At 40.3% G+C, this 18398-nt stretch overlaps 1 protein-coding gene across 2 annotated transcripts in view; it reads left to right on the top strand.

The window, feature by feature from the left end:
* The window catches only part of LOC133650159 (dynamin-3-like), a 47978-nt gene that overhangs the window by 3111 nt on the left and 26469 nt on the right, over positions 1-18398 (top strand). For both annotated transcript variants that reach the window (XM_062047081.1, XM_062047082.1), the window contains exons 3-10: positions 1199-1272; positions 1376-1525; positions 3618-3821; positions 5823-5921; positions 6661-6821; positions 9782-9924; positions 11519-11654; positions 12032-12099. In XM_062047081.1, the coding sequence (XP_061903065.1) occupies positions 1199-1272; positions 1376-1525; positions 3618-3821; positions 5823-5921; positions 6661-6821; positions 9782-9924; positions 11519-11654; positions 12032-12099 (1035 nt within the window). The remainder of the gene's footprint in view (positions 1-1198; positions 1273-1375; positions 1526-3617; positions 3822-5822; positions 5922-6660; positions 6822-9781; positions 9925-11518; positions 11655-12031; positions 12100-18398) is intronic.

Raw genomic sequence — 18398 nt, 5'->3', positions numbered from 1 at the left:
AACAAGAGTTGCCTCACTTCATACATAACTTGCTATCTACTACACCAATTTTAAACAGTTGAGCAGATGTAAAATACAATCTATTCAATATCTTAAATTGAGTCAGTTTATCTTTAATGCTTCTAAAGGGCTTATTGGCATATTTCCAAATATCATTCCATGATATGTCTCTTTCATCTAAAATGTTTAAGTCCATCATCCATTTCCGAACACATGCATCATTTGCATTTCTAGTGTGGTGTTCATTTATTATTCCATAAAATAGTTTAATTAATTTCTTAATTGTATCTTGATTAAAAAGTGCATCTTCCAGTTCATGGCTATTTAAAGACATACTTTCAGAGGATATGCATTTATTTACAGCGTGTTTTAAAGAGATAAAATGTAAAAAAAAAAATTCTGGGTACATTATATTGATCAACTAAATCATTGAACGGTTTAAAAGAGTTTTTATTAATAATATGATGAGGTTTAGTAATACCTCTGTCTTTCCATGTTGTCCATTTAACCACATTTTTATTAATGATGATATTAGGATTCATCCACACCAGACTCTGTCATCCATGTCTTTATGGACCTTGCTTTGTGCACTGGTGCACAGTCATGTTGGAAGAGGAAGGGGCCTGCTCCAAACTGTTCCCACAAGGTTGGGAGCATGAAATTGTCCAAAATGTTTAGGTATCCTGGAGCATTCAAAGTTCCTTTCACTGGAACTAACTCCTGAAAAACAACCCCACACCATAATTCCTCCTCCATCAAATTTTGACGTGCTTTTCCACCACTGCATCCCATGCTTTGCATTGGACTTGGTGATGTGTGGCTTAGATGCAGCTGCTCGACCATGGAAACCCATTCCATGAAGCTCTCTGCGTACTGTGCGTGGGCTAATTGGAAGGTGACATGAAGTTTGGAGCTCTGTAGCAAGAAAGTCTTTGCACTATGCTGACCTCTCTGTCAGTTTACCTGGCCTACCACTTGGTGGCTGAGTTGCTGTTGTTCCCAAACTCTTCACTTTTCTTAGAATAAAGTTGACATTGGAATATTTAGGAGCCAGGACTGGTGGCATCCTATGACAGTTCCATACTGGAAATCACTGAGAGCGGCCCATTCTTTCACACATGTTTGTAGAAACAGTCTCCATGCCTAAGTGCTTGATTTGATACACCTGTGATTTTGATGTGTTTGTCTTGTTGCTCAGGGACTTCCTGCCCCGTGGGTCTGGCATCGTCACCCGCAGGCCCCTGGTCCTGCAGCTCATCAGTGCCAGTGCAGGTGTGTTGGAGCACAAATCATCCTCAGAGATCTTGTCATGTGGACGTCCCACTCTGGTATCACGTCAGCACTCATCTCTATCGCCCTCTCTCTCTCCTGGCAGAGTGGGCCGAGTTTCTCCACTGCAAAGGGAAGAAGTTCACCGACTTCGACGAGGTGCGCCAGGAGATCGAGGCGGAGACGGACCGAGCCACCGGCGGCAACAAGGGCATCTCTCCCGTGCCCATCAACCTGCGCGTCTACTCCCCAAACGGTGAGAAAAAACTCTTCTTTCACACAAGTCGTCCTCATTTGCTGGCTTCATAGAGAGGGAAAAGATGGAGGTTGAAGACGTCATTGGTCACAAAGATGGTGCAGCAGCTACATCTCACCCAGAATGACATCCTCAGTGTTCACAGCCTCTAAAAACATTGCTAGCTTTGGAGCCTTAAAGGGACATGCAACGCTTGGATCCCTAATTCTGGTGTATGAAAACAGGTATTGATCACCTCTGAGAAGTTAAAAGTGTAAAAGTGTGTGGTTTGACAACTTGTCTCTTCCAACTGCTACATAATATTACAACATAGGGCGCACCGGACTATAAGGCGCATTAAGAGGGTTTTATATTATGATTTAAAGACTTCCTTGTGGTCTACACAACATGTCTTGCTGGTCAACATGTTGCATCCATGAGGTTTTACACACCATCTTCAAGTCACTTTCTTTTGTTTACGTGCCTCCACTTCGACAGCATCTTCTCCCCGTCACCTTTGTTGTCCTTTTTATCTTCCGTAGCGAGTCTACCGGCAGATATAAGTGAGAAGTGTACGCTGCTTTGTATTGGAAGTGGCAACGAGAGGATAGAGGAAAAGGAGGAGTTTATTGACTACAATGGCGGGTCGCGTGCACATTTTCAGGACTTATGCAGATCCCAAATACACACCCTCAGGTACCAATAGGTAAGAATAGTTAGTTTTGCTAAAGTTTAGCTCCGGACTTCTTCTGCTTGTTGATATTGTCATTACTGCCACAAGTGGTGGAAACGTGTATTACAACTGAGTACCCTGGCCCTATGGCCAAGATCTACTGGTATATCAGACTGACTGGCCCTATGGCCAAGATCTACTGGTATATCAGACTGACTGGCCCTATGGCCAAGATCTACTGGTATATCAGACTGACTGGCACATTCAGCTTGCTGGCAAAAGAGACTTCCTGGCAGTCTTGACATTTCTCAAGCAGCTATTGCAAGGAATTTAGGGATTTCACCATCTACGCTCCGTAATATCATCAAAGGGTTCAGAGAATGTGGAGAAATCACTGCACGTAAGCCATGATATTACACACCTTGGATCCCTCAGGCATCAAAAAGCCACATCAGTGTGTAAAGGATATCACCACATGGGCTCAGGAACACTTCAGAAAACCACTGTCAGTAACTACAGTTGGTCGCTACATCTGTAAGTGCAAGTTAAAACTCTACTATGCAAAGCCATAGCCATTTATCAACAACACCCAGAAACGCCGTAGGCTTCGCTGGGCCTGAGCTCATCTAAGATGGACTGATACAAAGTGGAAAAGTGTTCTGTGGTCTGACGAGTCCACATTTCAAATTGTTTTAGAAACTGTGGACCAAAGAAGAAAAGAACCATCCGGACTGTTCTAGGGTGAAAGTGTAAAAGGCAGCATGTGTGATGGTATGGGGGTGTATTAGTGACCAAGACATGGGTAACTTACACATCTGTGAAGGCACCATTAATGCTGAAAGGTAGATACAGCTTTTGGAGCAACATATGTTGCCATCCAAGCAACGTTACCATGGACGCCCCTGCTTATTTCAGCAAGACAATGCCAAGCCACGTTTTACAACAGCGTGGCTTCATAGTAAAAGAGTGCGGGTACTAGACTGGCCTGCCTGTAGTCCAGACATTGAAAATGTGTGAAGGCTAAAATATGAGAAGGGAGACTGTTGAACAACTTAAGCTGTACATCAAGCAAGAATGGGAAAGAATTCCACTTCAAAAATGTGTCTCCTCAGTTCCCAAACCTTTACTGAGTGTTGTTAAAAGGAAAGGCCATGTAACACACTGGTAAAAATGCTTCTCTTGCAATGTGTTGCTGCCATTACATTCTAAGTTCATGATTATTTGCAGAAAAAAATTAGTTTCTCAGTATGAACATGAAATATCTTGTCTTTGCAGTCTATTCAATTGAATATAAGTTGAAAAGGATTTGTTGTATTCTCTTTTTATTTACCATTTACACAACCTGACAACTTCACTGCTTGTGTAGTTAGTATATCCTCCATGGCTTTATGACACACCTCCAATATTCTTCTCAAATGGAGCCTCATCTTCTGCCCACAGTTCTGAACCTGACTCTCATCGACCTGCCGGGCATCACCAAGGTGCCAGTTGGAGACCAGCCTGCCGACATCGAGCAGCAGATCAGGGAAATGATCATGCAGTTCATCACCAGGGAGAGCTGCTTGGTCCTGGCCGTCACACCCGCCAACTCTGACCTTGCCAACTCCGACGCCCTCAAACTGGCAAAGGACGTTGATCCCCAAGGTAAGACCACAGGAAGTGAACCCCAAGCTAAGACCATAGGGAATGATCCCCAAGGTAAGACCGCAGGGAATTATCCCCAAGCTAAGACCACAGGGAATGATCCCCAAGGTAAGACCACAGGGAATGATCCCCAAGGTAAGACCACAGGGAATGATCCCCAAGGTAAGACCACAGGGAATGATCCCCAAGGTAAAACCACATGTAGTCATCGCCAAGGTAAAACCACAGGAAGTGATCCCCAAGGTAACCCCACAGGGAATGATCCCCAAGGTAACACCACAGGGAATGATCCCCAAGGTAACACCACAGGGATGATCCCCAAGGTAAAACCACAGGGAAGTGATCCCCAAGGTAAAACCACAGGGAATGATCCCCAAGGTAAGACCACAGGGAATGATCCCCAAGGTAAGACCACAGGGAATGATCCCCAAGCTAAGACCACAGGGAATGATCCCCAAGCTAAGACCACAGGGAATGATCCCCAAGCTAAGACCACATGAAATGCTCCCCAAGCTAAGACCACAGGGAATGATCCCCAAGGTAAAACCACATGTAGTCATCGCCAAGGTAAAACCACAGAAAGTGATCCCCAAGGTAAGACCACAGGGAATGATCCCCAAGGTAACACCACAGGGAATGATTCCCAAGGTAACACCACAGGGAATGATCCCCAAGCTAAGACCACAGGAAGTGATCCCCAAAGTAAAACCACAGGGAATGATCCCCAAGGTAAGACCACAGGGAATGATCCCCAAGGTAAGACCACAGGGAATGATCCCCAAGCTAAGACCACAGGGAATGATCTCCAAGCTAAGACCACTTGAAATGATCCCCAAGCTAAGACCACATGAAATGATCCCCAAGCTAAGACCACAGGGAATGATCCCCAAGGTAAAACCACAGGGAACGATCCCCAAGCTAAGACCACATGAAATGATCCCCAAGCTAAGACCACATGAAATGATCCCCAAGCTAAGGCCACATGAAATGATCCCCAAGCTAAGACCACAGGAAGTCATCCCCAATGTAAAACCACAGGGATGATCCCCAAGCTAAAACTACAGGGATGATCCCCTCGGTAAAACCACAGGGAACGATCCCCAATGTAAGACCACAGGAAGTGATCCCCAAGGTAAGACCACAGGAAGTGATCCCCAAGGTAAGACCACATGAAATGATCCCCAAGGTAAAACCACAGGGAACGATCCCCAAGCTAAGACCACATGAAATGATCCCCAAGCTAAGACCACATGAAATGATCCCCAAGCAAAGGCCACGTGAAATGATCCCCAAGCTAAGACCACAGGAAGTCATCCCCAATGTAAAACCACAGGGATAATCCCCAAGCTAAGACCACAGGTATGATCCCCTCGGTAAAACCACAGGGAACGATCCCCAATGTAAGACCACAGGAAGTGATCCCCAAGGTAAGACCACAGGGAACGATCCCCAAGGTAAGACCACAGGAAGTGATCCCCAAGGTAAGACCACAGGGATGATCCCCTAGGTAAAACCACAGGGAACGATCCCCAATGTAAGACCACAGGAAGTGATCCCCAAGGTAAGACCACAGGGAACGATCCCCAAGCTAAGACCACAGGGAATGATGCCCTCAACAATCATAGATAAAAGATGGAGAAGGACAGAAGGTATCAACAATGGTGGAGATGTGATGATGTGGTAGTTTGACCTTCAGCCAGCAGAGGGAGACACAGGAGAGGAGGAAGGAAGCAGAGTCTTTGTGTTGAAAAGGGAGAGGAGAGAAGTTCACTGCCAACAAGGCAACAAGGAGTAGAAGCCTGGGGTGAGCCAGAAGGTCCATGAGGACCATGGACAGGATGGTTTATAAGTCGGGTGTTTACCTTCAACCTGGCATGTTTCATGTGGCCTCAAGAGGGTGAACGTTGATGAGGGAAGGATGGGAGTGCAGAGGTCAAGTGTGGAGGAACATGATCTTTGGTGTCCTTTCATGTAACTGTGTGATCTTTGGTGTCCTACCAGGTCTGAGAACGATCGGAGTGATCACCAAACTGGACTTGATGGACGAGGGCACAGATGCCCGAGACGTGCTGGAGAACAAGCTGCTGCCACTGAGAAGAGGTGTGTGTGTTAGAAGCCATGTCTCCCAGGATGAGATGTTCTTCTGTGTGTGTGTGTTAGAAGCCATGTCTCCCAGGATGAGATGTTCCTCTCTGTGTGTGTTAGAAGCCATGTCTCCCAGGATGAGATGTTCCTCTCTGTGTGCGTTAGAAGCCATGTCTCCCAGGATGAGATGTTCCTCTCTGTGTGTGTTAGAAGCCATGTCTCCCAGGATGAGATGTTCCTCTCTGTGTGTGTTAGAAGCCATGTCTCCCAGGATGAGATGTTCCTCTCTGTGTGTGTTAGAAGCCATGTCTCCCAGGATGAGATGTTCCTCTCTATGTGTTAGAAGCCATGTCTCCCAGGATGAGATGTTCCTCTCTGTGTGTGTTAGAAGCCATGTCTCCCAGGATGAGATGTTCCTCTCTGTGTGTGTTAGAAGCCATGTCTCCCAGGATGAGATGTTCCTCTCTGTGTGTGTTAGAAGCCATGTCTCCCAGGATGAGATGTTCCTCTCTGTGTGTGTTAGAAGCCATGTCTCCCAGGATGAGATGTTCCTCTCTATGTGTTAGAAGCCATGTCTCCCAGGATGAGATGTTCCTCTCTGTGTGTGTTAGAAGCCATGTCTCCCAGGATGAGATGTTCCTCTCTGTGTGTGTTAGAAGCCATGTCTCCCAGGATGAGATGTTCCTCTCTGTGTGTGTTAGAAGTCATGTCTCCCAGGATGAGATGTTCCTCTCTGTGTTCTTCTGGTCCCCAGGCTACATTGGGGTGGTAAACCGCAGTCAGAAGGACATCGATGGAAAGAAAGACATCAAGGCAGCTCTGGAAGCGGAGAGGAAGTTCTTCTTCACCCACCCGTCTTACAGGCACATGGCAGACAAGATGGGGACTCCCCGCCTGCAGAGGGTGCTCAACCAGGTGCACATTCAGGATTGATCACTTATCAGAAATGCACTTCTTACAGTTTCTATCCAATCAGAACCGTCCCAGTATCAAAAAGTGTTCTCACTGGTCTCCCTCAAAAGTAAAACTACAAAGAAATATCTGAGATTACCCAGAATTCCCGGTTTCCCGGGACATGTTGCCCATTGAAAATAAATGGGCCAATTTTCAAACATGCACAATTGCCACATTTTTCACCCGATTGGAAGCGTTCTACCACCCACAAAAAAATTCCAGGAATTGCCCGAGTCCCCTGTTTTCCAAAGCCCTATTTTCTCCTTTTGCTGAAATGTTTTCACAGTCCAGATTTTTCTAATGTTTTTGACCATTCCACTTTCAAAAAATTCCTCTTATTTGGAACAACAAACGCTCCTATTTTGTTTCGCATAAATTTCCGGTTTTCTTGAAATTCCAGGAATTCTGAAATACCCATTCTCAATTCAAACTGTTACTATGTCAACATGTTCTACCGATTTGAACCATTCCAACACCAACCCGTTTATATCATCTACGACAATTGTGCTAGTATCAATATTTTCAAAAATGTCCTGTTTTCCCGAAATTCCCAAATTTCCAGGAAATTCCCATTCAAACTCATAATTCTACAATGCCCAAAATTCTCTAAATGTTGTGCCATTTTTAAACCAGATTCCAACCTTTCAACCATCCACCCACACTACTCTTCCCAAGTATCGAATGCAAAACATGTTTTCCCTTTCCCCAAATTCCCTGTTTTCCTGGAATTTCCCATTGACAATGAATGGGCAGTATACAAACTTCTCCATATCCCACATTTCTCACCCGATTTGAACCGTTCCAACATCCACACACTCCACTCACCCTGGACATTCAAGCTGTTTTTCAACCGTTTTTGACCCTTCAAAACATTCCTCTTATTTGGGACAACAAATACTCCTATTTTCCTGTATAAATTTCAGTTTTTCCAGAAATTCCAGGAATTCCGAAATACCCATTCTCAATTCAAACTGTTACTACATCAACATTTTTCAACTGATTTGAAAAAATTCCAACATCAACCAGTTTATATCATCTAGGACAATTGTGCTAGTTTCAATATTTTCAAAAAGTCCCAGTTTTCATGACATTCCCAAATTTCCAGGAAATTCCCATTCAAACACGTAGTTCTACAATGCCCTAAATTCTCTAAATGTGCCATTTTTAAACCCGATTCCAACCTTTCAACCATCCACCCACACTACTCTTCCCATGTATCGAATGCAAAACATGTTTTCCCTTTCCCCAAATTCCATGTTTTCCTGGAATTTCCCATTGACAATGAGTGGGAAATATACGAACCTCTCCATATCCCACATTTCTCAACCAATTTGAAACCTTCCAACATCCACACACTCCACTCACCTTGGACATTCAAGCCGTTTTCAGTATCAATATTTTCAAAAACTCCTAGTTTTCCCAAAATTCCCAAATTTCCAGGAAATTCCCATTCAAATTCATAGTTCTACAATGCCCTAAATTCTCTAAATGTTGTGCCATTTTTAAACTAGATTCCAACCTTTCAACCATCCACCCACACTACTCTTCCCAAGTAGCGAACGCAGAACATGTTTTCCTTTTCCCCAAATTTTCCCGGAATTTCCCATCGACAATGAGTGGGAAATATACAAACTTCCATATCCCACATTTTTCATCTGATTTGAATCGTTGCAACACTCCACTCACCCTGGACATTCAAGCCATTTTTCAACCGTTCTTGACCCTTCAAAACATTCCTCTTATTTGGGACAACAAATACTCCTATTTTTCTGTATACATTTCCGGTTTTCCTGAAATTCCAGGAATTCCGAAATACCCATTCTCAATTCAAACTGTTACTACGTAGACATTTTTCAACCAATTCCAACACCAAACCTTTCGTATCATCTAGCACATTTATGCTAGTATCAATATTTTCAAATATCCATTTTTTTCCGAAATTCCCAAATTCCCAGGAAATTCACATTCATAGTTCTACAATGCCCTAAATTCTCTAAATGTGCCATTTTTAAACCTGATTCCAACCTTTTAACCATCCACACATACTACTCTTCCCAAGTATCAAATGCAAAACATGTTTTCCCTTTCCCCAAATTCCTTGTTTTCCTGGAATTTCCAGGGATTCTTTCCCCATTGACAGTGAATGGGAAATATACAATCTACTGCATATCCCACATTTCTCACCCGATTTGAGCCGTTCCAACATCCACACACTCCACTCACCCTGGACATTCAAGCCAGCATGACTCCGGGGTCCGAAAATTCCCTGATTACCTGGATTTCCCGGAATTTCCCCCCATTGAGAATGAATAAGCAAATTACAAACCTTTCCATGTCGCACATTTCTCAGGCGATTGGAAAACTGAGCCAAATCTGACATGGGACTGTGTCAGGTTCAGGCACCAAACTATCTAGTAAACAAGACAAGAAGCAAGGAATAAAACAGAGACAGGATTCAATTTAGCTCATGAGAGCGTGTCGACCTGCACCCTCGTACGGTGTCACCCCGCCGCTCTGAGGCCTCCTCATTTATTTGGCCATTTCCTGATTACATGGCTGCAGCTGCTTCTAAGGGAAGGGGGGTCATAAATAGCTGCTGCACTGGGTCATAAACAGTTCAAACAAAAGGGTGCTTGAAGCTGTGTCAGGTTTGCCCCCCTCTCTGCTTGTAGATTTCGGGTCCTGATGAGGTCCTTCCCGTGGCTGTCCAATAGATCAAAGAAACCGACACCTCCACGGCGCATCACATTTAGTTCCCATGACAACATTCACATGTTGCACAATGAGATGTGCACATTGGTGGAAAAACGAAGCGTAAAGACAAAATAGTGTGAAAAGAACCTTGATGATGCAGTACATTGTTCTCCACACTCATGTACCACATGAACATGATTGTACCTGACGTCCATTTGTTGCCATAGCAACTGACCAACCACATCCGGGACACCCTGCCAGCCTTCCGCAGCAAGCTGCAGTCCCAGCTGCTGGCTCTGGACAAGGAGGCGGAGGAATACCGGGGATACCGACCGGATGACCCGTCCCGCAAAACCAAGCAGCTGTTGCAGTCAGTAAACTCCTGTCTTATATTATTTTACTTTCAATACTTTTAACGCTTTATATTTACTGATATCAACTTTGTTTTAACACTTTATATTTACTGATATCAACTTTGTTTTAACACTTTATATTTACTGATATCAACTTTGTTTTAACGCTTTATATTTACTGATATCAACTTTGTTTTAACGCTTTATATTTACTGATATCAACTTTGTTTTAACACTTTATATTTACTGATATCAACTTTGTTTTAACACTTTATATTTACTGATATCAACTTTGTTTTAACGCTTTATATTTACTGATATCAACTTTGTTTTAACACTTTATATTTACTGACATCAACTTTGTTTTAACGCTTTATATTTACTGATATCAACTTTGTTTTAACACTTTATATTTACTGATATCAACTTTGTTTTAACACTTTATATTTACTGATATCAACTTTGTTTTAACACTTTATATTTACTGACATCAACTTTGTTTTAACGCTTTATATTTACTGATATCAACTTTGTTTTAACACTTTATATTTACTGATATCAACTTTGTTTTAACGCTTTATATTTACTGATATCAACTTTGTTTTAACGCTTTATATTTACTGATATCAACTTTGTTTTAACGCTTTATATTTACTGACATCAACTTTGTTTTAACACTTTATATTTACCGATATCAACTTTGTTTTAACACTTTATATTTACTGATATCAACTTTGTTTTAACACTTTATATTTACTGATATCAACTTTGTTTTAACACTTTATATTTACTGACATCAACTTTGTTTTAACGCTTTATATTTACTGACATCAACTTTGTTTTAACGCTTTATATTTACTGATATCAACTTTGTTTTAACGCTTTATATTTACTGATATCAACTTTGTTTTAACGCTTTATATTTACTGATATCAACTTTGTTTTAACGCTTTATATTTACTGATATCAACTTTGTTTTAACACTTTATATTTACTGATATCAACTTTGTTTTAACGCTTTATATTTACTGATATCAACTTTGTTTTAACACTTTATATTTACTGATATCAACTTTGTTTTAACACTTCATATTTACTGATATCAACTTTGTTTTAACACTTTATATTTACTGATATCAACTTTGTTTTAACGCTTTATATTTACTGATATCAACTTTGTTTTAACGCTTTATATTTACTGATATCAACTTTGTTTTAACACTTTATATTTACTGATATCAACTTTGTTTTAACACTTTATATTTACTGATATCAACTTTGTTTTAACGCTTTATATTTACTGATATCAACTTTGTTTTAACGCTTTATATTTACTGATATCAACTTTGTTTTAACGCTTTATATTTACTGATATCAACTTTGTTTTAACACTTTATCTTTACTGATATCAACTTTCTCGGGCCTTTTTGTCTTCATGCAAAAATGCAACTTATGCAATTGTGGAAATGTCAACAATGTCAAAAATGAAGTGTGAATATTCACACCTTCCACCTCCACCCTCTCATGAGTGATGTCATGTCCGTGTTGGGCCCTAGGGCCGCACGCTTGTCCCGGACTGACCTTTGACCTCCGTCCTTCATGTCCATCCAGAATGGTGCAGCAGTTCTCCGTGGACTTTGAGAAGAGGATCGAGGGTTCAGGAGACCAGGTGGACACGGTGGAGCTGTCGGGTGGAGCCAAGATCAACCGCATCTTCCACGAGCGCTTTCCCTTTGAACTGGTCAAGGTGCTAACATCTTCATGCTAACATCTTCATGCTAACATCTTTATGCTAACATCTTCATGCTAACATCTTCATGCTAACATCTTTATGCTAACATCTTCATGCTAACATCTTCATGCTAACATCTTCATGCTAACATCTTCATGCTAACATCTTCATGCTAACATCTTCATGCTAACATCTCTGCACCTTTTAACTCTTTGCCAACACAACTAGTGTGTTGTATGTGTTGGAGTTGTGTAGCAGGACTCATTACTGGCAACATGTGACTACACAATAAGATGTGACTACACAATAAGATGTGACTACGCAATAAGATGTGACTACACAATAAGGCAGCACTACTTCCTGCCAGTATTGTCAGCACTCTCTGCCTGCAGATGGAGTGTGACGAGAAGGAGATGCGTCGTGAGATCAGTTACGCCATCAAAAACATCCACGGAATCAGGTGGGAGTTGCTTTTGTTACACGTCCACTTACTGGCACACACACAGAGTACTGACAAGCAGACACAGTGTGTAGACAGAAGAGGGAGAATGGACGCATTTTGGTGTAAAAAGTCAAGATAAAGGTGAAGTTATAACACTGAAACACCCTCAGGAAGTGCTGCTTTAACACATGGCTAGCTAGCTTTAGCTACTTCTAAATCACTAATCCTCATCTCCATGGCGACAAGTAAAGTAAGTTTCTTACAAGTAACATTATCACTGGAGGACGAGGAATAGCTAAACATGCTTCACTACACACCGTAGGAGGATACAATAGCTCACCGCCGTCACAATGTAAACAAATGCCATGGGTGGATCTACACCTGATATCCACTGTAATGATACCAAATGCAAGAGTGTATCTAGTCGATACTACTATGATTACATCCTCTTTTTAAAAAAAAGAAGTATATTATATTTATAAAGTCAGTAAATATGTCCCTGGACACATGAGGACTTTGAATATGACCAATGTATGATCTTGTAACTACTTGGTATCGGATCCATACCTAAATGTGTGGTATCATCCAAAACTACAACACTGTCATAAACATGTACCATATAGTGAAACCATACTAAATAACACTGTCATAAACATGTGCCATATAGTGAAACCACACTAAGCAACACTGTCACAAATATGTGCCATATAGTGAAACCACACTAAACAACACTGTCATAAATATGTGCCATATAGTGAAACCACACTAAACAACACTGTCATAAATATGTGCCATATAGTGAAACCACACTAAACAACACTGTCATAAACATGTGCCATATAGTGAAACCACACTAAACAACACTGTCATAAACATGTGCCATATAGTGAAACAACACTAAACAACACTGTCATAAACATGTGCCATATAGTGAAACCACTCTAAACAACACTGTCATAAACATGTGCCATATAGTGAAACAACACTAAACAACACTGTCATAAATATGTGCCATATAGTGAAACCACACTAAACAACACTGTCATAAACATGTGCCATATAGTGAAACCACACTAAACAACACTGTCATAAATATGTGCCATATAGTGAAACCACACTAAACAACACTGTCATAAACATGTGCCATATAGTGAAACCACACTAAACAACACTGTCATAAACTTGTGCCATATAGTGAAACCACACTAAACAACACTGTCATAAACATGTGCCATATAGTGAAACCACACTAAACACCACTGTCATAAACATGTGCCATATAGTGAAACCACACAAAACAACACTGTCATAAACATGTGCCATATAGTGAAACCACACTAAACAACACTGTCATAAACATGTGCCATATAGTGAAACCACACTAAACAACACTGTCATAAACATGTGCCATATAGTGAAACAACACTGTCATAAATATGTGCCATATAGTGAAACCACACTAAACAACACTGTCATAGACATGTGCCATATAGTGAAACCACACTAAACAACACTGTCATAAATATGTGCCATATAGTGAAACCACACTAAACAACACTGTCATAAACATGTGCCATATAGTGAAACCACACTAAACCACACTGTCATAAACTTGTGCCATATAGTGAAACCACACTAAACAACACTGTCATAAACATGTGCCATATAGTGAAACCACACTAAACACCACTGTCATAAACATGTGCCATATAGTGAAACCACACTAAACCACACTGTCATAAACTTGTGCCATATAGTGAAACCACACTAAACAACACTGTCATAAACATGTGCCATATAGTGAAACCACACTAAACACCACTGTCATAAACATGTGCCATATAGTGAAACCACACTAAACAACACTGTCATAAACATGTGCCATATAGTGAAACCACACTAAACAACACTGTCATAAATATGTGCCATATAGTTAAACCACACTAAACAACACTGTCATAAACATGTGCCATATAGTGAAACCACACTAAACAACACTGTCATAAACATGTGCCATATAGTGAAACCACACTAAACACCACTGTCATGAACATGTGCCATATAGTGAAACCACACTAAACAACACTGTCATAAACATGTGCCATATAGTGAAACCACACTAAACAACACTGTCATAAACATGTGCCATATAGTGAAACCACACTAAACACCACTGTCATTAACACGTGCCATATAGTGAAACCACACTAAACACTGTCATAAACATGTGCCATATAGTGAAACCACACTAAACACCACTGTCATTAACACGTGCCATATAGTGAAACCACACTAAACACTGTCATAAACATGTGCCATATAGTGAAACCACACTAAACACCACTGTCATAAACATGTGCCATATAGTGAAACCACACTAAACCACACTGTCATAAACTTGTGCCATATAGTGAAACCACACTAAACAACACTGTCATAAACATGTGCCATATAGTGAAACCACACTAAACACCACTGTCATAAACATGTGCCATATAGTGAAACCACACTAAACAACACTGTCATAAACATGTGCCATATAGTGAAACCACACTAAACAACACTGTCATAAACATGTGCCATATAGTGAAACCACACTAAACAACACTGTCATAAACATGTGCCATATAGTGAAACCACACTAAACAACACTGTCATAAACATGTGCCATATAGTGAAACCACACTAAACAACACTGTCATAAATATGTGCCATATAGTGAAACCACACTAAACAACACTGTCATAAACATGTGCCATATAGTGAAACCACACTAAACAACACTGTCATAAACTTGTGCCATATAGTGAAACCACACTAAACAACACTGTCATAAACATGTGCCATATAGTGAAACCACACTAAACACCACTGTCATAAACATGTGCCATATAGTGAAACCACACAAAACAACACTGTCATAAACATGTGCCATATAGTGAAACCACACTAAACAACACTGTCATAAACATGTGCCATATAGTGAAACCACACTAAACAACACTGTCATAAACATGTGCCATATAGTGAAACAACACTGTCATAAATATGTGCCATATAGTGAAACCACACTAAACAACACTGTCATAGACATGTGCCATATAGTGAAACCACACTAAACAACACTGTCATAAATATGTGCCATATAGTGAAACCACACTAAACAACACTGTCATAAACATGTGCCATATAGTGAAACCACACTAAACCACACTGTCATAAACTTGTGCCATATAGTGAAACCACACTAAACAACACTGTCATAAACATGTGCCATATAGTGAAACCACACTAAACACCACTGTCATAAACATGTGCCATATAGTGAAACCACACTAAACCACACTGTCATAAACTTGTGCCATATAGTGAAACCACACTAAACAACACTGTCATAAACATGTGCCATATAGTGAAACCACACTAAACACCACTGTCATAAACATGTGCCATATAGTGAAACCACACTAAACAACACTGTCATAAACATGTGCCATATAGTGAAACCACACTAAACAACACTGTCATAAATATGTGCCATATAGTTAAACCACACTAAACAACACTGTCATAAACATGTGCCATATAGTGAAACCACACTAAACAACACTGTCATAAACATGTGCCATATAGTGAAACCACACTAAACACCACTGTCATGAACATGTGCCATATAGTGAAACCACACTAAACAACACTGTCATAAACATGTGCCATATAGTGAAACCACACTAAACAACACTGTCATAAACATGTGCCATATAGTGAAACCACACTAAACACCACTGTCATTAACACGTGCCATATAGTGAAACCACACTAAACACTGTCATAAACATGTGCCATATAGTGAAACCACACTAAACACCACTGTCATTAACACGTGCCATATAGTGAAACCACACTAAACACTGTCATAAACATGTGCCATATAGTGAAACCACACTAAACAATACTGTCATAAACATGTGCCATATAGTGAAACCACACTAAACAACACTGTCATAAACATGTGCCATATAGTGAAACCACACTAAACAACACTGTCATAAATATGTGCCATGTAGTGAAACCACACTAAACAACACTGTCATAAATATGTGCCATATAGTGAAACCACACTAAACAACACTGTCATAAACATGTGCCATATAGTGAAACAACGCTGTCATAAATATGTGCCATATAGTGAAACCACACTAAACAACACTGTCATAAACATGTGCCATATAGTGAAACCACACTAAACAACACTGTCATAAACATGTGCCATATAGTGAAACCACACTAAACAACACTGTCATAAATATGTGCCATATAGTGAAACCACACTAAACAACACTGTCATAAACATGTGCCATATAGTGAAACCACACTAAACAACACTGTCATAAACATGTGCCATATAGTGAAACCACACTAAACAACACTGTCATAAACATGTGCCATATAGTGAAACCACACTAAACAACACTGTCATAAACATGTGCCATATAGTGAAACCACACTAAACAACACTGTCATAAACATGTGCCATATAGTGAAACCACACTAAACAACACTGTCATAAATATGTGCCATATAGTGAAACCACACTAAACAACACTGTCATAAACATGTGCCATATAGTGAAACCACACTAAACAACACTGTCATAAACATGTGCCATATAGTGAAACCACACTAAACAACACTGTCATAAACATGTGCCATATAGTGAAACCACACTAAACAACACTGTCATAAACATGTGCCATATAGTGAAACCACACTAAACAACACTGTCATAAACACGTGCCATATAGTGAAACCACACTAAACAACACTGTCATAAACATGTGCCATATAGTGAAACCACACTAAACAACACTGTCATAAACATGTGCCATATACTGAAACAACACTAAACAACACTGTCATAAATATGTGCCATATAGTGAAACCACACTAAACAACACTGTCATAAACATGTGCCATATAGTGAAACCACACTAAACAACACTGTCATAAACATGTGCCATATAGTGAAACCACACTAAACACTGTCATGAACATGTGCCATATAGTGAAACCACTCTAAACAACACTGTCATAAACATGTGCCATATAGTGAAACCACACTAAACAACACTGTCATAAATATGTGCCATATAGTGAAACCACACTAAACAACACTGTCATAAACATGTGCCATATAGTGAAACCACACTGAACAACACTGTCATAAACATGTGCCATATAGTGAAACCACACTAAACAACACTGTCATAAACATGTGCCATATAGTGAAACCACACTAAACAACACTGTCATAAACATGTGCCATATAGTGAAACAACACTGTCATCAACATGTGCCATATAGTGAAACCACACTAAACAACACTGTCATAAACTTGTGCCATATAGTGAAACCACACTAAACAACACTGTCATAAACATGTGCCATATAGTGAAACCGCACTAAACAACATTGTCATAAATATGTGCCATATAGTGAAACCACACTAAACAACACTGTCATAAACATGTGCCATATAGTGAAACCACACTAAACACCACTGTCATTAACACGTGCCATATAGTGAAACCACACCAAACACTGTCATAAACATGTGCCATATAGTGAAACCACACTAAACAACACTGTCATAAACATGTGCCATATAGTGAAACCACACTAAACAACACTGTCATAAACATGTGCCAAATAGTGAAACCACACTAAACACCACTGTCATAAACATGTGCCATATAGTGAAACCACACTAAACAACACTGTCATAAACATGTGCCATATAGTGAAACCACACTAAACACCACTGTCATAAACATGTGCCATATAGTGAAACCACACTAAACAACACTGTCATAAACATGTGCCATATAGTGAAACCACACTAAACACCACTGTCATAAACATGTGCCATATAGTGAAACCACACTAAACAAAACTGTCATAAACATGTGCCATATAGTGAAACCACACTAAACAACACTGTCATAAACATGTGCCATATAGTGAACCCACACTAAACAACACTGTCATAAACATGTGCCATATAGTGAAACCACACTAAACAACAAAAACAAACACATTTTGGGAGAATATTTGCACCACAACACAACATAACCACTACACAACAAATACACTAACTCTTCTGGGATGCTACAATATAAACAAACGCCATGTGTGGATCTACACCTGACATCCACTGTAATGATACCAAGTACAAGAGCGTATCCAGTCGATACTACTATGACTACATCGATATTTTTTAGCATCGCAAAATCTTCTTCACGTACACATGAGGGCTT

The sequence above is a fragment of the Entelurus aequoreus genome, linkage group LG05, assembly GCF_033978785.1.
Source record: "Entelurus aequoreus isolate RoL-2023_Sb linkage group LG05, RoL_Eaeq_v1.1, whole genome shotgun sequence".
NCBI classification, from domain to species: Eukaryota; Metazoa; Chordata; class Actinopteri; order Syngnathiformes; family Syngnathidae; genus Entelurus; species Entelurus aequoreus.
The sequence above is the reverse complement of the archived record's forward strand: the minus strand, read 5'-3'. Positions and strand labels throughout refer to the sequence as shown.